This window comes from Halichoerus grypus, chromosome 10 (genome assembly GCF_964656455.1).
Source record: "Halichoerus grypus chromosome 10, mHalGry1.hap1.1, whole genome shotgun sequence".
Lineage (NCBI taxonomy): Eukaryota > Metazoa > Chordata > Mammalia > Carnivora > Phocidae > Halichoerus > Halichoerus grypus.
In genome coordinates this window covers 8181971-8204746 of record NC_135721.1, presented here as the reverse complement: position 1 = coordinate 8204746, position 22776 = coordinate 8181971, and the positions used below count along the sequence as shown (strand labels likewise).

The 22776-nt window shown below is 45.7% G+C and overlaps 2 protein-coding genes and 1 long non-coding RNA gene across 3 annotated transcripts in view; 1 reads left to right on the top strand and 2 right to left on the bottom strand.

The window, feature by feature from the left end:
• Positions 1-7212, top strand: part of ROCK2 (Rho associated coiled-coil containing protein kinase 2) — a 142764-nt gene extending 135552 nt beyond the window's left edge. Inside the window, exon 34 of the mRNA XM_078055974.1 lies at positions 4776-7212. The gene's annotated coding sequence lies outside the window, so the exon portion shown is untranslated. The remainder of the gene's footprint in view (positions 1-4775) is intronic.
• Positions 348-8805, bottom strand: LOC144379192 (uncharacterized). Its single transcript, XR_013441598.1, has 3 exons — positions 8565-8805; positions 2889-3502; positions 348-777 (listed from the first exon to the last, which is right to left on the bottom strand). It is a non-coding gene; the product is annotated as an uncharacterized LOC144379192 (long non-coding RNA).
• A 1018-nt stretch (positions 8806-9823) lies between these two features.
• On the bottom strand, positions 9824-22690 carry SLC66A3 (solute carrier family 66 member 3). Its single transcript, XM_036097584.2, has 7 exons — positions 22425-22690; positions 17444-17526; positions 17285-17354; positions 15489-15546; positions 13925-14045; positions 12217-12258; positions 9824-10853 (listed from the first exon to the last, which is right to left on the bottom strand). Exons 1-7 carry the CDS (start codon positions 22565-22567, stop codon positions 10762-10764), a joined length of 609 nt encoding a protein of 202 aa, XP_035953477.1. The 5' UTR covers positions 22568-22690; the 3' UTR covers positions 9824-10761.
• Between the last annotated feature and the right edge of the window lie 86 nt (positions 22691-22776).

Genomic DNA, 22776 nt, shown 5'->3' with positions numbered 1-22776 from the left:
AACATTCTCAGCTGTAATACTGCACTGCCTCACAGTGATACGAGTAGAAATGAATTAATTGACAGCTTATAAAACATAATGTGTAGAAATGCTATTCCAGAGGAATGTTTTCTTGGTAATTTTGAATTAAAAAAAAAATAATGCTGGAAAAGTAGAAAATTTGTGAATATAATGTTGATTTGTGATAAAGATAGTTTGGAGAGATCCTTAGTTTGTTCCATAGTAGGACACAGAATGCTGGTCTTTGCTGAGGGCATTTCTCTTTAATTACTTTTCTTTTAAAGGTCTTCTTTAAAATGAAATATTTAAGCCACACAGAAAAGTATAAAGCAAAAATGCAACAAATGCTCATTTACCCAGTTTTAATTTAGAAATAAAGCATTGCCAACACAGTTACAACTTAAGGGTGGGGGGGAGCTCTTATGTTATCATTATTTTATTTATTTATTTGGGGGGGAGGGGCAGAGGGAGAGACTCTTAAGCAGGCCTCATGCCCAGTGTGGAGCTTGACACAGGGCTCCATCTCATGACCCTGAGATCATGACCTGAGCTGAAATCAAGAGTTGGATGCTCAACCAACTGAGCCACCCAGGTGCCCCATGTTATCATTATTTTAGTTTTGATCTTTTCCATATATAAATATTAGAAAGTTAACAGACTGATTATTTGGATAAAAATGAAAAAGCTGTATACAACTTGAAATGTCAAATATAAATCCATTAAATGACACAGAAGAAAATAGGTGAATATGTCTCTGATCTTGGATTGAAGAACTTCCTAAGAGTAAAAGCAAAGAAAGAAAGTTAATGATTGAGTAACCAAAAATTAAAGCCTTGTAATTTTAAAAACACCATATATATATATTTGCAATGTGAATGAGAAAGATGGATTATATCTCTCTATACAGAGTTCTTATATAAGTCATTAAGAAAAAGATTGCCTCTTCCCAATATAAAAATCAGTGAGGAACACACAGGCATTACTATAAATATGAAAAAGTGATCAACTTGATTATTAAGCAAAGAAGTTAAAATTAAGTTAAAAGTAAAATGTAAAACCTGCCAAACTGGTAAGGATTAAGAAACGTGCTGTTGGCAGCATGGGAAGAAACAGGCGGTGCTGCGTACTTGTAGCAGAACTCCCAAGTTCTCATGCTCCTCTCCAAAGCAGTCTTTGGCAGTAAGTTTCACAGGCCTGCAGTGTGTACCCACTGATCAATTAAATGGAGGAGATAGAAAAGCAGATGGTTACGGTACTTTTTTAAATGTTATTTATAATAGAGGCGTGAGTGAGTGTTCCAGGGGAACAAAGGAAAGCATGGAGAATTCTGCCTGAGGGCATCAAGAAAGATCTTCAAAAAGGGAGGTTCAGTAATTTTCCAGACAAAGAAATAAGGGAAAAGACAATGGTAGGCAAAATGTTACGTGCAGAGGTACCAAGTTGTCAAAATTACTTCCGTGTTATATGTTTGTAACATTGTATTGGGTTAGAGTGGGGAGAGGGTAATGACAGGGAGCGGCAGATGTCACTGGAGAGAAAGCGTTGAACCAGATTGAAAAGGACCCAGTGCACTATGCTGTGGGAGTTTTTATTTTGTTCTTCAGATAGAAGTCTTTCAGCAAGAGATTGGTGTGTGTTGACTTAATGAGCTCCTTCACTAGGGTACTGACAGTGAAAATGGAGGGAAGAAACCAAATTAGAGAAAAGTTTCTCGTGTTGAAGTGTCAAGAATTAGATGGCTGACTGGCAGGGGCTTAGGGGGCTTTAAGGGAAGTCTCGCCAGGCATTGTGCTAACAGCCTAGTGACCAAACTTTTAAAAATTTGAAAACTGTGACACGGGTGTGCACTTCACACACACTTCAAAGGTTTTGGAAGGGTATGAAACGCAGATTTTTCAAAATTGGGGCTTGAACACCCAGGACGGCCCACTGATCTCAATCTCCCAAGCAGTACCTTAGCTGTAAGTTACTGTCTATGTAAGCCTAGAAAAATGTGATATATTCTACATTTAGCACATTTTGAAATAGAGTAATTTGAGTTGGTTTATTTCCTTTCAATTAAGGTAACCATCTATCAACATACTCTGTCAGTGATTACCAAAGTCAACCAGATGCATTAGAATTCACTTCAGATTTTTTATTTAAAAATGCAGATACTCAGGGCACCAGGGTGGCTCAGTCGGTTAAGTGTCTGCCTTCAGCTCAGGTCATGATCCCAGGGTCCTGGGATCAAGCTCTGCATCGGGCTCCCTGCTGAGCAGGGAGCCTGCTTCTCCCTCTCCCTCTGCCTCTCCCCCTGCCTGTGCTCTCTCTCTCAAATAAATAAATAAAAATCTTTTTTAAAAAATGCAGATACTTGTGCCCCACTCCCCCTTCAGTCCAGTCATATCAGAATCTCTTGGTATAACACCTGCAAATATGCATTATAAATAGCATTGAGTAAACCATATAAATTCAAGTTTAAAAAGTAGCTATTTTTTTAAAGATTTATTTGAGAGAGAGGGAGAGAAGGAGCAGGGGGAGGGGCAGAGGGAGAGGGAGAAGCGGACTCCCGAAGACGAGGGAGCCCGATGCAGAGCTCACTCCCAGAACTCCAGGGTCATGCACTGAGCCGAAGGCAGACGCTTAACCGACTGAGCCACCCAGGTGCCCCAAGAACCAACTTTAAAGTTGAGGTCACAAATGAGATTTGGGGGACTAAATGAGTTCTTGGCATAAGTTGATTCATGAACCTCACAGTTAAAACAATGAAAGTTACACCTATTTTTAAAAATAAAGATGATAGCAATATTGATGATTGGATTGGATTGGAAAGAAAAGACCACATATAACCCTGTTCTAAGTCCAGTTTATTCAGCCAAGATAAGTTGCTAATGATGCTTACATACCTGTGGTTTTTCTCTTAATCATGGCTTTTCATGGAGAGCATCACTGTCGGTGACCCATTGAGCATATTGTGTCCAGCTAGAATTGAGAAAGCTGCATTCTTAGTATTACTGTCTCTTTAAACTGGGACTTGTGGTACTGTTCTAGAAAAATGTGAGCTGACAATCTGGGTCCTTTTTTGAAGGGAGTGTTGACAAATGTTGAGCTTTCATACAAATCAGACTGGGCATCAAGATGGTTACATCTTCATCTGAGCCCAGTGGGGAGAAGCTCGTATCTTATCCCTAAATATTACCTGTCTTCAGGTCTCTGGTATTCTAGAAATCAGACCAGGCTAATGTTATATGCACTTACATATAAAGAGAAAGAAGATCTCCCTGTGTATTACCATCTTAATTTTGACTGTGTTGTTATTGATGAAGGGAGAGTTAAAATCTTCACAGCACAAAAGTGTGATTTCTAGATAATTATCATATTAAGTTGCCATTTCTAAAGAGTGCTAGAATGTGAATTTGCAAACCTCCTATTGCAGATTGCTTGATTTGGCATTTAAAGACTGGGATTGGTCATTTGATGATGTTGATGGTGGTGATGATGATGACGATGTTTTTGATTTCTGAAGAAATAAATGGGGTAAATCAAAAAATGAAAAATGAGTTATTTGAGTATTTCCAAGTAGCGCATGTGATTTGCACTTGGGTTTTCATTGTTTTTGACTAGTTTTGAAAGTTTATTAAATTGTTTTTAATAGTATGTATTTGAAAAGTAGTTTTCAGAAAAGTTTCTAACTGAAATTTCCATGTCAAGTTATAAAAGTGAAATGCTATGTTCAGAATCTTTATTGGCTATATATTTTCAATACAGTTGGAATTACAATTTTTTATCTTAGGAATGAAACGTGTACAAATAACAAAAGAAGCTAATTCTGGTACTTTTTGTTCATTCCAAAGAAGCCATATTCAGAGAAGTAAAATTTACAATATTTTCAAGTTCCTACAACTGTATTAGTTTGTGAACATAGCATGGGATTCCTTCCTCCCTCCATCCCCCTCCCCTTCCTTCTCTCTAACGTGCAAGAATTGAAGCCGTAAATAGTTTGTAAGTCTAGTAAGTGCTGTGAAATACTGTTTCTGATTTCGCTTTTCTTTGTCATGCTGTGAGATGTTTGCTTTCTGTGAAAAGTTAATGTTCCTCTTGCTGAAGAATGCTTATTGATGTGCTGTGAAAGTTCTTGTGCTTGTAGAACACATAAATAGTTTGGTTAACCGTGGCTCAAGGAAATTTGAGTGAAAATTGAACCTCATGGTCAAACCTTTTACACAGAATGGATTTAAAAGAAGTAATGTGTGTCTTAACCTAAGTAAGCATATTGCAAAAATAGACTTAAATCATATATTATTGGGAGGTATTTATAACCAAGATATACAGAGTACTTTTTACATATATTTACTACTACAACGTGTTTGTTCCCATTTTATAGATTTAAAAAATGTGGCTAAGAGTCAAACAGTCAAGTAGAACCTGGTCCATAAGCCTTCTGTTCTTTTCAGCTACATGAGGCAGCTAGCGGTTAATCTCCAAGTCAGACTTACATTCACTTGAGTCACTCAGTGATGTATAATCTAACTCTAATAGCCAGTTAACCGTATTAAAACTTGTGTGTCATGTTTGTAGAAAATATAGAAATATGTAAGAATATAATTGCATGTACCTAAAAATAAGAAAAGTAATGTAGTAAATACGTTTTATGCATGATTTAGGTGTTAAAAGTATAGGAGTTGGAAGACTACATAGTTTAATTATATAAATGGAATGCTTTTTCAAAGAATTTAACAATCTCTTAAATTATTTTACTGTATCAACTAACTTTGTTTTTCCTTTTTTTCCAGCTAGCTGCCTTCTATGAATGCAGTCATTATTCAAGGTGATCATATTCTTCCAGTTAAAACAAGACTGAAATATGATGGCCCAAAATTTCTTAAAAAGCTGTATTTTCCTGAGAGACTGATACTCAAACACACACATACATACATACATATATATATATATATATATATATATATATTTCCCTTTATTCCTGCAATATAAATTATAAATCTTGGAGATTTTCTGGGCTCCTTTGGAGCAGCAAGTTGAACCAACAATGATTGGTTGATAGAGTAAGAATAGCATATGCAGCTCTTCGAAACTTGTTCCATAAAGCTCTCTTGGCAGTCACTCACACTACATTGCACAAAAGGACTGAGAAGAGTTAAAGTTTAAAGAAATCATCTTTTCAGCATCAACAGAGAGATTTCACCAGCACATTTACCAGAAGAGTCTGGGAATGGATTCCACTACAGTGATAGAGACTGCATCTTTAAGAAGTGACCATTAGACTGTGTGTGTGCATATATATGTGTGTGTCCCTCTATATATATGCACACACACACACACACAATATATATATAGTACTGTAATACTGCAAGAGGGTTCTTCAAATGCCCCATTTTATTTTTTTATACACATTAATCAGATATCGTAACTTACTGCAGTTGCAACTATGCACTTGTATAAAGCCATAATGTTGGAGTTTGTATCACTCATTTGTGTATACCCCATGGAAGCTGCATGTTCATGTTTAAGCAGTTACTGTAACAGGAAGTTTGATGTTAATTATACCAATTTCCTAATGCTTCATGATAGGCAACTTTTCCCATGTGAATGCCTTAATTTAATTTTTTTTTTAAAGTCTCACCCTTTTCTGTATTTTGGAAAAAAGTGTTTACCAGCTCTTAGGATGCAAATTCGCTTTGCAAAAGAAAAATAGTGCACTATTTTTACATGTAATACTTATCAATGTCAGCCTATTTTGATTGTATAACAGATTTTTTTTTTAAGTATTGGTGATAGAAACAATGGATACTATTGGAACTAATATATCTTTTACGTATATCTATTATTCATCCCACTCTTCTTACAGACCTCAGTATTGGTGTGTGACTATGAAATGTTTTCTTTGCTTTGAATTTGCTGGCTACCCTAGATGTGTTTTTATTTCTGGTAGAGACATTTGTGACTATTTTTACATTTTCACACTCAAGATTCTAAGATTATCTCAAATATAAAGAAAACTAAGACATACTGTAGATATATTTTAAATATTTAAATGTGATCCCTCAAACACATAACTGTATATGGCAATATTTCAGGATTGGGCTAAGAAAACTGGTAACTGGGAAGAAGTAGCCTCAGAGGCTCCTGATTTTTATTTTTAAAATTATGTTAAAGTTATAGGTTATGCAGGGCCATTTCTGCTAGTTTTCTCATTATCCCAGAAAAATGTGTTTTATACTGCTACAGTATGCATTAATGATAAGCATCAAGTTTAAAAAAATTATACAGTCTTTTATCAGTCTCTTTATATACATACACATACACAGGGTTTGGTGTGATATTGAAATACATCATCTAATATTTCGATGAAGGAAGTAGACATTTTTCATTGATTCCCTCTGGGGTCAGTGTAGAAATGTTTAAAGACTTAGACCCCCAAAATACAGATACTGTTGTGGAAGCTGAAGAGTGGCCTTTGGCCTGCTGATGTACTAAAACTGAATCTTGTTAGTCTTTCATTATCCCGCCTGCACTCTTCCATGCTATCTGTGCTAAGACCAGAGACGCATGCCATTTCCCTCACAGGGATATTCTGCAGTTCTGGTTTGAGGGCACAGCCTTTTTTTTTTTTTTTTTTAAGTAAGATTTTAAAATGAAAAATATATAAAATTTATATAGAATAAATATTTCCATTCATTAGACTTGTTAAAAGGAGACTGAATTAATATTTTATATGAAGATTTTGTTACACTATGGGAGGTTCTATCATATTATTCTGAATTGGAGAGTATATATATATATATTTTTAATAAACTTTATTAAGGTGAAATAATTTGAAGTTTACACATGAGTAATTGAAATATTTGAGTAAAAATGGCAAAAGTTAAATTTTGAATGCTGTATATATTAGAGAATACGGAGAATCATGGTGTGATGCAACTCTACAAGGAAAATTAATGTGAGGTTTTTTGGGGAAAAAAAAGGTATTCTAGGGGGTGAAAAAAATCTCTCCCATGGAGATTCTTCACATTATATGGTTTAACGTAAGGGTTTATAAGGTGGTTTCTCCAGCTAATGGAAATGCGCTTAATAAAAATTGTGACCTTGGGTAAGAATTTGCTTTTTACCCTGTTGCTGGTTTCATGTACGTACATGAATACATACACCCATCCAAAATGTTCTCTTCCCAACACTCATTAAATATAATATTGACTTGGTTTAACAACCTGATTTTGTGCCAGCTTCTCTTTTTCTTGAGGCTCCAAAGGTTCCCAGATAAAAGACCAAAAGTTGCTTATTTCTTCACACCTGATTTCTCCTAGAGCCATAAATACCTCCTATTGAGAACTAAGAAGTAGTGAATACTGGGATTTTCTTAGTTGGATTTTTTACTTTTGTTTAGTGGGGATAGCGAGACAGAAGTAGAAGGAAAACTAGTGCCGGTATTACTGTTAAAAATTAATGTATAGTGAATTTTTGAAAAGTATTAAAATACGCTATCTAGAAGCAAGATTTAAAAAAAAAAAATCTATCTGAAATTTTTAAATGCCTTTAGCTAACTAAAGGATACCAAGAAATCTAAAATAAGGTTAGTGTTTTTAAAACTAACGTAGGCTAGAGTCACAAATCTGGCTCTGAAGGATGTCTTTTGTATCAGTTTATCTGTAGATCCTCAAAAAGAAGTACTATGGGTTGCCAAACCACAGTTTAAGAAGTTTTGCTGCTGTTGTTAATCTATTCTTACAGGATTCTCGTGGTAAAATAGAGAAGCTTAGACACTATATTACCTTCCTGAAACATGCTTTAAATAACATGTTTAATATTCTATGAGAGCAAGTCACTTCTGAGTTTCTCGGTCTGCTACTGACTCACGTCTCCTCCCCTGGAAGAAGGCTGCAGTTTCCGTCTGGCGTGAAGATAAGCATAGTTGACTCATAAAGCACTTTGAAAAGAGGCACTGTATGACAGTGCTGGGTATTATGCTTGGGGGACTGTCCTCGATTCCCTTCCCCATAATAATGAGTTTCGTTTGGAATTGTAATAAGTTATGAACTGCATGGTTTAGATAATCATAAATATTTGATCAGCTCTCCCCCTTTGAACAGAAATCATATCCCCTGATTTTTTAAAAATTTTTGTTGCATCTTTGTAGTAATGTAATTGTATTTTATGCCTGCTTTTTATATTAAAAATTAAATAAAAGAAATTAAGACATAAGCATTTTCATACTCTTCCTGTGAATAGTCCTGGAATGCTGCAACCATCTAAAATTTATCCCCCAAAATTTTGCCTTCCTTGTATGATGGGTATAGCAAAACAATCATAAGCAAGGTTACAGACTTGTGAATGCTCCACCCTGTCATTTAGTCCATAGAGAAATACAAAAAAGAATTTCAGCAAGGAGTCTGTCGCTGATTTGATTTAGGTATTTTAAGGGACATGCAAATCTAACAATCTCATTTGAGTGTCCAGGATAAGGAAAGGACGCAGGGTGCCTGTTTTGTCAGGAACAGTGTGCTGAGAGGTGGTTTTCGAGAAGGCATTTCTTTGGTAATCCGTGGGTTCTTATTTAGGATACTTACTGGCTATCAGATCTGGGACAGGTTATTCCCTCTGAGCTTCAGTGTTTTCATCTTTTGTAAAGTTGAGACTGTTTTGTCACAGGATTGTTGTAGGATTAAATATGGTAATGTGTGTAGGATATCTGGAATAGTTCAAATATTTGTTCCCTTTTCTCCTGAAAAGGAAAAATGGGGAACTCTTAACCTAAGATAGTATGTTCTTAAGAGAGAAGCTTTAAGCAGTGATAAAGTTCTAATTAAAGTGTATTTAAATTAAATATTTGTTGGACTCAAAAATCACATAATTTGTATTTATACCAATGGTTAGATTATAATTGCATATGAAAAAAAATCACTTGGATTTTTTTGAAAATGACAACTATGAGGGGGCCTGGCTGGCTCAGTTAGTAGAACATGTGACTCGATCTTGGGATCACGAGTCTGAGCCCCATGTTGGGCATACAGCTTACTTTGAACTAGGGTTATCTGGGTGGCTCAGTGGATTGAGCCTCCGACTCTTGATTTTGGCGCACGTCATGATCTCAGGGTCGTGAGGTCAAGCCCTGAGTCAGACTCGTGCTCAGCAGGGAATCTGCTGGAGATTTCTCTCCCTCTACCCCTCCACCTGCTTGCGCGCACTCTCTCTCAAATAAATCTTTAAAAAAAAAAAAAAGGGCGCCTGGGTGACTCAGTTGGTTAAGCGACTGCCTTCGGCTCAGGTCATGATCCTGGAGTCCCTGGATCGAGTCCCGCATCAGGCTCCCTGCTCGGCAGGGAGTCTGCTTCTCCCTCTGACCCTCCCCCCTCTCGTGCTCTTTCATTCTCTCTCTCTCAAATAAATAAATCTTTAAAAAATAATAATAAAAAAAATTTAAAAAATGACAACTATGATTGTAAAAGCTACAGAATGAATGATTTGTTATTTATCTTTTTTTTTTTTTTTTAAGATTTTATTTATTTATTTGAGACAGAGAGAGAGCACATGAGATGGGGGAGGGTCAGAGGGAGAAGCAGGCTCCCTGCCGAGCAGCGAGCCCGATGCGGGACTCGATCCAGGGACTCCAGGATCATGACCTGAGCCGAAGGCAGTCGCTTAACCAACTGAGCCACCCAGGCGCCCTTGTTATTTATCTTTATATACCAAAAGGATGTTTCTCCTCCTGCTGGTTCCAAGCAATACTTCTAAAACATTAACCACAGTTTATATTTTTAAAACAGCATTTTACATAACTTAAAACTAATCACATTAAAGCAACTGACAGTTTTAAGACTCAGCAGAGTTCAGAATATGAAAGTTTTATTTGACATAGGAAACTAAAACATTTTCTAACAAACACTGTTGACTTATTACATATAACAGAATAATGCCATTCAATTATAAAGGTAAAGAGTTTTTAAATTTTAGAGTTTATAAACTTTTATAGTAAAATGCACTATCCAATAATCTTATGTTTAGAATATGATACAATGAGAATGAAATCCGTAAGAACTTGGCAGAACCCAGCAATACCCTTTACTGTATGTATTAATGGACAAGATGTGTTTGTGTTTTTTTTTTAAAGGTGTGACCCTTTTAAAAACGGCAGCATTATGCTTGAATCAGAAAGTTCATCGGGACTGCCTCATCCCAAGTAGAGATTGCAGCTCATAGTACCTTTCCTTAGGAATTACTTAAAGGCACCATGTGAGGTTAAAGGACTAACTTTGGTATATGAACTCAAGCCAATTTTTGCTTGCCTCGATGTCCTTATAGCATAAGGAGGTACTATATTGTATTACGATACAGTAAGGCCAGCCTGTTAAATCTGTGTTAAAGTTAAACAGTACCAGAAAGTGAACCCTAGTAATTTACCACAGTTCCACTTCTGACTTTGGGAAAAATCCCACTCCATTCATAATCTTTTGTGCCATGGAGAGGATTTATTTCTTACAAGATTCTGAAAGCTGAAAACCAGATGTAGTTAGCTCTTTGGAGAGAACTTCATCATGATGCTCAACCTGCAGGTGTCTGAGCCCTGCCCCCACCTCCTGAGGCCGAGGAGAGGGAGGGAATCAACGTTTCTAAACAAGTGTCTAAGTGGCTCATGTCTAAAATACCTCCAGCTTCAAAGTTTCTGAAACAGTTGACTAAATTTATAGAAGACCTTGATTTAGCAGTGAGCTTATTTTCCCCTTTGGTTATTAGGAAACCACTTTGTGTGTTGGAGCAACGCATCCATCATTCAGCCTTTACAACTGTCGTCGTGTAGTGACGTACTGTGGCTGTTACCCACAGGTTCAAAGCAAGCATGATCACAAATCGCACGAGAACTGAAATTAATCAAAAAAGAAAAAGTATGTATTAACAAGTACTGTTCTCCCGTCCCTAAAACAAAATCACCTGCTCTAAGCAGAAACCTACTTAGCTGCCCCTCAGCCTGCCAACGAAACCTGGAACTCCGCATCACGAGAGGTTTTGAACAACTTTGGTTCTAAATATTTCTGGGGGGAAAAACTACCATAAGTGACCTGATGAACACTCTTCTGATAAATAAGATTTATCAGATTTAATGTATCTCTGTGGTTGTAAAACACATAAGATATCAGCTGAACTGTCTTTAAAAGATGATTCCCAGATACACTGATCACTTTCAGAACAGGTGTCACTTTAAATACAAAGCAAATTACAACTAGAACATGCTCAATCTTTCAAACTTTTAAATATGTGGGTTTGTTTTGTTGGTTAATTACAGTTTGACTCTTCTTCCCATACAGAGAGTCCTTTGGATCCTGTGGAGAGGACTGAGACCTGTCTTTCCCTTTCCCCACCTGACCCAAGTTCAGGCTTTGACCAGAATAGTTTTAATGCTTCTCTCAGAGCTCTGGGAGGTGTTTGACCCTAAGATAAGCCTCTGCAAAGGGACCAGCATATGCACCCACTGCTCTGTAGCAATATTTCTCAAATAACAATTCGCTTACTTAAAGGGTCTATGTGCCAGGGACATGTTCCTAGTCTTCACAGAATAGGTGACACGATTTGTTTTGATCATATTCCCCGAAAATATATATGCTCAACTTGGGAGTGGAAAACAGCCTAAGGAATTAACTAAATTCTTTTTACGTCAATCCAAGTATTTTTCCCCCTTTAAAAAAAACAGGATGTGGGGGTCAAATGATTGTCAGCTCAGTAGACCCCGTCCTCACACTCACACTCACTCAGCTCCCATTCGCTGTCTGTGGCTAAGCCATGTGTCCCCTGCTCATGACCTGCACGCGGGCTGCTCCCTATCACCATCTCTTCCCCTTCTCCCCATCTCACCCTTCAAATTCGCCGCCCTGGGCCCCTCCAACTCGGTCAGATTCCCCCTTTAGATCCTGTCCTACTCTTCCAAAACACATTTCCCAGCATTCTTCAGTAGTTAGTTGCGTGATGTCCACCTCCATCCCACTGTCCATCTCCATCCACTGCGAGATCGGAGGCTCCACAAAGATAGGATTCTACTACCTTGTGCTGCATGTTCTATCCCAGAAACTACAAGACGCAGATGCTCAGTCCCGTAAGTGGGGCTGATGTCCTGGAATAAACTTGCTGGCCTCTCACTGTACAGGGGAGCAAGCTGATCCGTGAAACCATAAGACAATTTACAAATGAAGGAGGCACAAGGGCACACAATTCAAAAAAGGGGGTACTTACTTGTAAGGTCACTGGTGGTCATTAAAGTTGTTATTATTCTTGCTGTAAAAGAAAACATTCAGCAATATCAACTTGCTTCTCAAGGCATTTTGGTATTTAGCTAACGTCTTTCCATTTTTAAATACAGGACTATATGCTTACTGGGATCTTGGTTAAAGAAGATTTTGGTAGTGCAGAATACTAAATCAGTACTATATTTTATAAAACCGCTCAAATCCAGCCATGCGTCCTAGGCCAGTGGTTTTGAAGCTGCTCATAAGAGCAGACACGGTGTCTAGAAGGTAATTCAGTGCTGCCCAAGGAAGGCAGGGAGAAGCTGACCCCATCGTGTGTGCCAACCCACAGCTCGCCCACCCCAAAGAGCAAGTTTTGAAAATCTCATTTACACAGGGGGCTTCTGGTAAGATTTCATTTAAACAAAGGCTCCCACTAGTGAAAATGTTTTTAAATGACTGAACTCTACACCCTTCTTTTCTAGATAATGTTCTAGGTAAAGGAAACAGGCCCAGCAAAGGGCATGATTTTCCTCAGGGTCTAACTAGAACAGTTCAGTTCAATTCATTTTTCCAGTACAGCACTTGACTTCGTGAACACCAAACTGGAGTATGGGTGTGAGTGGACGCACACGGGAGACGTGAGCTGGGAGCTGGAGAACGCTACCTGCTTTTCCTAACCCGAACCAACCCACACAAAGCTCTCCCTCCCCCTCACATGTCACACATCTAAGAAATTAGGTTTAAAACCAGTTCGTTTCTTGCCATAAAGTTATAATCCCCAGGTTATGTGTCATTTATTCAATGTGCATTTAAGTACTTGTTAAGCACAGACTGCCATGCAAAACAGATGAAAATGTACTACATGGTCTTTGAAGATTTCCTACAAGAAAATCGAATAAGCAGCATTTCAAGATAATTCCTGAAGGTAAAATTAGGGTGCTAATAAGTAATATACCTAATTAGCAATTCCAGAAACCATACATATACTTCAACATTTCATAACACTTCAACATTTTAAAGCTGAAAATAAAACCCAAGAAGCCTTAATTTTAAATAGCTTGGGACACAAAGACCCCTTCCATCAACCCTTAATGGAGAAATCGGTCCTTTAGGACACAGAAGAAATATGAAGTAGAATTCAAATATCTAAAAGTAGTAAACCTAATTAATGTGAGAGCTCTGAATTTAAAAAACTTATCTACCTAAAACAGCGTATATGTATTTTAGGTAGTTCCTGCAAGAATCCACATGAACGGTGGAAATTCTGAACTTGAGACCAAGCAATAAGGCTCCAGAAAAACTCCACGGGGGCAAATTATATTCATTCTCAAAAGTCAGTGTATGACTTTCATCTCTATAATCTGTTACATCATAAAGATTCATATATTTAAAACAAGTTAGTGAATTCCACATAATCAACCTCTTGATGCTTTTCAAAGAAGAGAGGAAGGCTGATATTAGGCCAGATTTTTGGAGAAAGGTGTGCTTTTACATTTTTTTTTCTTTAGCAACTGGAATATGGATCTTGCAGAGAATGGAAAGTAGTCTGCATGATATCAGAGTCGTAACTATGGAGGTTCTGCGTGAATAGCTACGTGCAAAGGATTAAAGCTTGTGGGCCTGTGACAGGTGGGCACCAAGGTGATAAACTCTTCTGGGTAGCCGCCCGCGATGCCCCCAAATCCGCCCCTCCCCTGGCGTCTTGCTCTTACTCGCACAGGTGTACGAAGCGAGGCTCCAGCTCAGGGCGCTCACGGCTCCCGAGTCCCGGGTCTTCCACAGGTACTGGAGCTGAGCAAACTTGCTGGCCATGCTGATCAAAGTACTTAGATTCTGTTTGCGGGGAAAACATGAGCAAGTCAGGAGTCCCTCGGTTAAAAAAGCCGGGGAGGAGGGGCGCCTGGGTGGCTCAGTCGTTAAGCGTCTGCCTTCAGCTCAGGTCATGATCCCAGGGTCCTGGGATCGAGCCCCGCATCGGACTCCCTGCTCTGCGGGAAGCCTGCTTCTCCCTCTCCCACTCCCCCTGCTTGTGTTCCTGCTCTCGCTATGTCTCTCTCTGTCAAATAAATAAATAAAATCTTTAAAAAAAAAAAAAAAAAAAAAGCCGGGGAGGAACAGGCAGAAATGGCTGGAAGGAGCAGGGAGAGCAGTCACCCCGGGCGCAGATGTCTGCGAGGACTGACCCCCGGTGGGAAGACTGCACTGGAGAGCCGGCCAGGGCACTGGGCCACGTGGGCCGGAGGGTGGGGGGGGGGGGGAGGTCGGGTCAGGACGCAGCGCCGAGGGCCAGGTGGCGGGAACTGAGGTAGGGCCCCGGTCACTCATGTCACAGATATTCTAACAGCGTCTGCTGGATACTCCACCATCCATCTTCCAGGAGAAAACGCCATCTCTAGAATCATGAAGTAGTTCTCTTGGGGAGCATCACCAAGGCCCGGACAGATTTAGCAAATAAAACTCCAGGACACCCAGGTAAATTTGAATTTCAAATCAACAACAAATAATTTTTTAGCATGAGTATGTCCTGTGCAATATTCGGGACATACTTATACTAAAAAATTCTTCGTTGTTAATACGGCAACCCTATCTAATTGCTCTCCAGGTGTCACAAGGTTGAAATGTAACATGGAGTCAAGTGCGCTTTCCGAGCAAGGGTCACAGACAAGATGCGGGGGAAGGGGGTGCAGTTCATGAATCCGGGTGTGGGAGGCAGCGACTGGTGACCACCAATTCTTCTCCTTCTCCCGTTGGGTGGAGAAGTACACTCCAGTGACTTCGGAGAGAAGATCTGGGGCCAAATGGTTCCTGACCCACCCTCAGAATCCTATTCTCACACGATGGGAATTTTTGGCCCTTAACCAAGGAAGGAAAAAAGTACAGAACTACCCTTTTCCAAGGAGGACGAAAATGTTGCTGGGGGTGGGGGGGTGGGGGGACAAGGTTAGAAAAATAATGAGTTTGTGGCCAATATGCAATCATCGAGCTGATTAGAAGCTGTTTAACTTACATCCAGTTCTTCATCTACTACTGTTAAAAGTACCTCCCCAGCCCGGTTCTCTATGCACCCCCAGCCCCAAAAGGAAGTAAAAAATGTTGCCAAACATCTCAGGGAGAATAAGGTCTTCTAACATTTGGACAAGACTGTGCTTTCGTTCCTTTGGTACAGCTGACAAATCTGCAGGTTAGACATTCGACCTACGCAGTTCTCTGCAGAACGGGCGGCCTGGAGGGACAGACTACCTCACACGCTCCGTCCTCAAGGCGCGATCCACTTACCATGGCCAGATCTATGATCCACTTCTGCAGGGGAAGGACGAACCACGAGGCCACGAATCTACCCAGCGCTAAGGGAGACAGCAGTAGCTTGACTGACGGCCCCGCCGCTCCCCACCCCGGGCCCGTGCCTTCACGCCAAGGCCATGGAGTCTCCGCACCTAAGCCGACCTGGGAACGGCAGAAGCGGATTGTGGAAGAGAACTGCCAACAGCCCCCTGCGTCTGTGGACTGTTGCTGGGGGTCCAAACGATTCTAAGCGCCCACTTAAGCCCTGAGCACGCAGACATGTGCAACGCCATGTCAAACGTTAAGCATTTGAAGCAGCAGCTCGACATTATGGGGTAGCCGCGTTCTGCAGGTGTCACGTGAAACTCTCTTCACTGACCTCCCCCTTCCCGGCTAACTCCGGTGTCAATCCAGTTGGCGGCAGCAACGCTGGCAGACAGGAGAAATGACAGCGGATTTCCGCCAAGCTCAGGCAGGCTGCAGGCACAGAAAGCCCAGCTAGACAAGCTGAAGCAAACACGTGAGATAATGGCCGGGAGCCTCAGCTGTGACCTTGGACAAGTCCCATTCTTTCTTTTGACCTCAGTTTGCTTATCTGCAAAATGGACTTAACGCTCCTTGTCCTATCTACCTCCTCAATGCCTGGTGGCACGTCATAGGGACCCAACCAGGTTGCTATGATTATAATTAATAACATTATTTAAATGAAAGGATCGACAGTGCCCTGGCTGAAAAGTCCGGAGAACTAATTCCGGGCAACCTGGTCAACACCAGAAGGGGTAGCTGGAATCTAGGCAGATGAAATCTTGTTTTTAAAACACACTCTAATTCAGTTTCTTACATGAATTTTGCCCAGTTTTATGCTCTTCATTCCAAACCAGGAGCAGCAACTCCTGAGTTCCTCAAGATGACCTTTTTGTCGGGTTGCCTGATTTTGCAAGTAAACATACAGCGCACCCAGTTAAACCTGAATTTCAGATCAACAAAAATAGTCTTTGAGTACAAGTATGTCCCGTGCAATATTTGGGATGCACTTTTGCTAGGAAAAAGGTCCCTGTTCATATGGCAACCCTACCTACTGTCCATCACGACTGACAGGAGGAGGTTATAAACAGGAACTTGTCCTGTGCCCCTCCTCCTGTGAGTCTCCCAGTCGGGACACACAGCAGCTTAGTTATTCTCAGCAAGGGAGGAACTGGGTTTTTACAGAGAGTTGAAATGAAAGCCGGGCCCTGGTTCACAGAAGATGCTGCATGAGTGGGCCCACGTCTGCGTCATGACCGGATCCCCACCATAACCCTTCTCACGTCTTGGGCATCATTTTCACTTCGAACAAACGTTCAAGAACCCCCCGCTCGCAGGCTGGCAGACAGTAGCCAGCCCGCTGACCAGGTGCGTTAGACATTCCCGTTATTATCATTTCAAATACTTTGGGGATGTTTTCAGGGAAGAAGGAACATCTCCCTTCCCCTAAAGAATAAACATGGACGAGGGGGCTCTGAGCAGGGTGCTTCCATCACGCAGCACGCCACCAGGGAGGGACTGAGTCCACGAGCCACTGGGCTCGCGGGCGCGCCGTGGGCACCCTGGCCTCGGAAGGGAGGCCCCGGGGCAGGACTGCACTGGAATATCTCTGGGTTGGGGAGGTATATTCACTCACATGGAGTCTTGCATTTGGGATCTTTTTTAACCAAAAAGAACGTATGTCTGGTAAAGGACTCTACTTAACACACACTGCGAGCAGGTAACACCCCGTCCCATCGGATTCCTGGATGCAGACGGAAGGATACACAGCGAGGTAGGGTGCTGCCCCTTTCACGTTCCCATTGAAATGGAAGACACACAGCAGGAGGAGGGCATCTGAAAGACAAAGGCCCGGAGTGAGGCAGGAGGGGGTCCGAGGGCGGGGGGGGGGGGGGGGGGGGCGGAGGGGTCGAGGGGTCCCTTACCTTGTGCGATGAGAATGGGGTACTCCAGGTAGGTGAGCAGCGGGTACTCATAGTAACACTGGTACCGGAGAAACACCAGGAAACTGGGGACAGAGAGGGTGCGCCTGAGCTCGGACCGACCCAGCACCCGGCAGGGAGGCCCAGCCAGCCCCCCAGGAGCCCAGGTTCGCTCGCAAAACCCTGGAACTGGAGGTTGGAGCCTGCGAATGTCAAGGGGGGAGATTTCGAACACAAAGGATGGACTGGTGATGTAATAATGGCCACGGCTTTGCTCAGGACCTGTGCCCAGGGCTGATGGGGCGCCGGGCATGATGTGCACGGTCTGTCAAGTCCCTTTCACAGGGGGCAAGATGTGCACCAGGATTAGCAGAGACGGGGCTCCTGGCCCCCGGGTTGGCCTGGCAGCTGCCTGGCACCGGGCAGCCCCCTCAGAAGGCCACACAGGCCAAGACAGCCAGCCCAGGCGGTGGCAGGCAGAGCTCGTGAGGGGCTGGGCGGGTTTGGACGCAGCCCTGAGCGGAGAGAGGACCTCTGAAGAGGACCAACTACCTGGATGACCCCTGTGGCCTTCCAGAGTGCCGCCCAGCCAAGGAGGAGCAGTGGGGGAGAGGCATGAAGAACAGCCATCGGTTCCTTAAGAAAATTCTAGCTCTGAGAGGCTGAGGATGTAGGGAGGGGAGGTAAAGACCCCAGGACCCGACCCTTCTCAGGAGAAAAGGCCTGGGCTTCCTGTCCTTCTGGCGCACACCCCAGCCAGTCAGTTCCCTAAGAACCTCAATGCCCCCAGCTGTCCCCTCAGACTCTCCTGCCCCATCACCCAGGCTGTCTCCTCAGGTGAACCAGACCTCCCTCCCTCAACCCGATGTGACCCCTCTCATTTCCTCAGCTAGGAAGGGGGCTGGCATGTGTCCCCCCCCAAATCCTGCTTCCAACCTAGCGAACAGTTCTTGGCTGAGCTGGGGGTGAGGGGACAGGGGCACAGGATGGGGGGTGGGCGGCCAGCGTCACCGTGAGCTTGTGGTCTCCCCAGGCCTGGGCCTCTCTAGTTGTCCCCTTCACGAAGCCCAGCAGCCCTTCCCAGGGGTCAGGCTGGCTTTGCACGTGGTCCCGTCCGCACTTCAGGGGAAAAGCAGGTGCTCTTCCGGGCCTCTGCCATGCTGCGTGGCTTCCCCTCCTGTCGAACAGGCCTCCAGAGCAGCACCGTTCTGAGGGGGACCTCGGGGTGCAGCTGCACCCCACCACCTCTGCAGAGCAGCTCTGCAGCCATCCAGGCCCAGGCACGGCAAGCTTGGAGTGGACCCAACTGAACGGATGGTCTGTAGGGTCATGGGCGGCACCCACTTCATGCAGGGCGTACCTCCCATACGCACAGTGGCCTTCAGGGCAGGCGGGAGACCCTGGGGTGTCACAGCTGAGGTCGCTGTCTGGGGTCATCCACACTGCCCTCCACATTTTACAGACCACCTGGCGAAACTAAGGCCCAAGAAGCCAAGGTCCTATGACAACTCAGGGAAAAGACAAAGACCAGAGCCTGAATTTCCCGACACCGATGGGGTGCTTCCCACCACCCCCCACCCAGGCTGTGGCGCTCCCAGGGAGGCCCCGCTGCCAGGCTGCAATGCCCTCGCTCTGCGCGACCCAAGCGTTCAAGGTCAACCATCTGTCACTCCTGTGGTCTGGGGGCAGTCAGTGTCCTTCCTTTATTTTTAATATATTTTTTAAAGATTTTATTTATTTAATTAACAGAGAGAGACACAGCGAGAGGGAACACAAGCAGGGGGAGTGGGAGAAGAAGCAGGCTTCCCGCGGAGCAGGGAGACCGAAGCGGGGCTCGATGTGGGGCTCGATCCCAGGACGCTGGGATCATGACCCGAGCTGAAGGCAGACGCTTAACGACTGAGCCACCCAAGCGCCCCTATTTTTAATTAAAAAGTAATACTTTAGAATGCTCATGACAAAATCAAACCGAATGGTGTCTACCCCCAGCCCCACAAATCTGTTGAAATTCCTGGTCTGCTCCATGGAGTGACTTGAGTTTCCTTCCTCAACGCGTAAGCTAGAGGTTTGAACAAAAACTACACATGTACCCACAGAGGCAGGAACTCAGGAGTCAGGAGCGGAACCCTATTTGGACTGCAGACTTTTCCAGAGCAATCTTACCCAGAGGCCAGTGCATCCAATAGCCTAGAAGTCAGCCTGCTGGGCCTGGGGAGAGGAAGCAGGGTCACCCACCAGGCTGCCCTGTCTGGAAGTCCATCCGTGGAAGGTTCCAGAGCAGGTGCAGAGAGCAGAACTGAGGCTGGACCCCAGGAGGACACAAGGGGGCAGAGCAGGAGGGATGCCTGGAAGGCCCGGAAGGGGGGGTGGTGGAGGAGCTGAGGCACGAGCGCCCCCAGCGGGTGAAGAACACCGTCCCGGCAGAAGTGGGGGCGCACCTGGGCTGGGAGGTGCCCACCACACACTTCCGCCGGCCCCCAGCCCACTTCCTCCCTACCGGGGAACCTGTCTGGGACACCAGCTGTTCCAGTAACAGTGGCAATGAGCAGCCTCTTGGCACGGAGCACTCCCCATGGTCGGCCTGGGGTCCCATCCGTGCTGCCTTCCGCACCAGACCCCGTGTGACCCCAGCCAGTGCTCCCCCCGCCCCGCACCTGCTGAGCTTCTGCCCCGCAGTCGGGCCCCCTTGCTAAAGGCGGAGCCTCCCGTCCAGTGCGGGTTAAGAACTGAGACTCTGGAGCGAGGCTGCTGGGCTCCCAATCCTCAGCATCAGGTTCCTAACCTCTCCCGCCCTGGCTTCCGCACCTGTGAAACGCGGGTAACAGCAGTCCCTAAGCACCATCCTCAACAAATAATACTTTGCTATGTTCACCTACATCCCACCCTCTTTTTCTTTGCTGAAGTGCGCATGTGATTTTCCCCCTGCAGGCTTCAGGAGGCATTTCTAAAATGCAGGCATTTTCTTGCCACTTCACACCAACCCACATCACAAGTCATTTTCTGGTATCATTAAGATATGGCTTATGTCCCCGTTGGCCCAATTTTTTCAAAAATGGGTTTTTAGAATTAATTTGCTAAGATCAGGATCCAAGGAAGGCACATGTCCTCCAAGAGGCTGTTATGCTTCTACTTCCCAGGAGCTAAAGGGTCCCTACGATGGTGATGCCTACGGGGTTCTTTCTGCTGGAAATCCGGCGGCTCTGTTTCCCGCTAGCAGGCCGGCAGGCCGGCACTGCCCCCAGGGCCCAGTCCTAGCTGGCCCCCAGCAGCGAAGGCTGCGGAAGGAAAGGAGAAAGAGGGCAGGGTGCTGCCAACTCCCCCACCCACAATATGGCGAATGAGTCTAGAAAGCAGCACAACCCAGGAGTGTGGAGAGCGGGGGAGGGCAGGCATCAGAATGGAGAGAGCCAGGACGGCTGAACCCTTGGACCCTGCTGCTGCCCGTGAACTTGGGCACGGTGCTTCACCTTCTCGGCCTCAGGTTCCTACTGTCTAGGGATGAAAACAGTGCTTACTCCCTCGGGCGTCCTGAGGACTGACTACGATAATGCCTTTAAAGCAGTCAGCGCACAGAACCGGCTCTGGAAATGGTACCCCTCAGATGAAGCGTGGCCTGAGGTGGAGATAAGACCGAGGAATCCAGCGGAGGGGGCCGCCGATCACCTCCCGCCGGGCTTGACGGAGAGGGTAGCAGCCGGCTGGGCCTGGACACAGCCACGGCCATTTACAGCGTCCGGGCGCCGGGCCCCGGCCGTCCACGAAGCCCACCACCCGCGCCCCGACCTGCGCCGCGACCCCCGCAGGCCCCGCACACCCGCCTCCGCCCACGCCGCCTCCAGCTCTCCCGCCCACATGAGCCGCAGCGCACCGCCCGGGGGCCGGTCTTGCCGACGGGCGCGGTTAGACAAAGCGATAGCCCGCCGCTGCGGGCAGGCTCCCGACCCCACTTCGAGAGGCATCGGGCCGTCTTCGGCTCACCTTCCCCGGCTCAGGGACCTGCGAGAAACCGACGCTAGCCAGCCGGGGGGCCCCAGCGCTGTGGGGTCGTTCACACACCCGCCGGTGGCCGATTCTTTCTGGACGAAGCCTCTTCCCAGATGGGCGCACCCGGGGCAGGACCCCCATCTCTCCCACCCCCCGAGGTCTCCTTCTCCCTCCCTGGCCCCTGGCTTTTTTCCAACACCGGACCCCCGGGGTCAACCAGCCGGCTGCCAGTCCAGGGCGTGCTTCCCCCGAGGACCGGCCCGCACTGTCGCGGGGTGATAATGCGGGGACGCGGACCGGCGAGGAGCGAGGTGGGGAGGCCCCGGCCTTGCCACGGGCGCGCGGCTAGACTGCCGGGTTTCATGTGCCTACTTTCCCACCAATTCGAATCTTCCCAACGGAGTTTTACAACTCTGCTTTTCGCGTTTATATCCTTAAATATGGAGTCAGGGCATCCACTCCGGATTTCTGACGGATGAGCGCTCTCGGGGCGGCCCTGGCTCCTCTCTGGCCGGCTGTGGCCGGATTCAAGTCCTCCTTTTCTCCCTCCGAAGAGCTCCCCATTCTCTGAATCCCCCGCCCCCCCACGTGTAACTCTTAAAAGCCAGAGGATCCTTAGAATTTATAGTTCAACCCCTCATTTTACACGCGAGGAAACCGAGACCCGAGAAAAGGGGTGATGGAGGGGGGAGGATGTGTATGACAGAGCCTCCAGGTGCAAATGGCTCGCTCAAAGCCGCTCAGTCGGCCTGTGGCTGCCGGCGGGGTGATGGTTTCGCCGGGTGTCGGTTTCCGCATCTGTAAAATGGGCGTGCGCCGTCCGCGCGGTGAGCCGCAACTAATCAGGGGAGGTGAGCGGCCACGGGAAGTGCCTCCCCAGAGGCCGGGCACTTTCGGCTCCGCTCTCCGGGTCTACTCAGTTAGACCCGCGGCGCTCCAGGGCTCCCGGCCCCTCCAGGCCGCAGAGACGGTGGGGAGAGGGCAGCCGCCCCGGCCTTACCCCGCCAGCTCCAGAAGTAAACTCGGGAGGCTGATGCCCCGCGCGCTGCGCGCCGCCAGCACCGCGAAGATCTGCGGCAGCTTGAGCGCGGCGCACACGCCCAGCGTGCTCCAGTTGCAGAACAACAGCAGCTGCTCCCGCATGGCGCCCGCGGGGCTGGGGGCTCCGGCTCGGGACTTGGGGGCTCGGCGGGGGCGCCGCTGCGCGAGGGAAGGAAACCGCTCTGCGCTGGGCCGCCCGGCGCGCCGAGTCCTTCCGCCTTTCCCTGGGCGCCCCGCCCACGCCCGGGGGGCCGTCCCGCCGGGGGCCGCCCACTTGGGCACCGCGCCTCCGCCCCGGTCTCCGCGCCCCG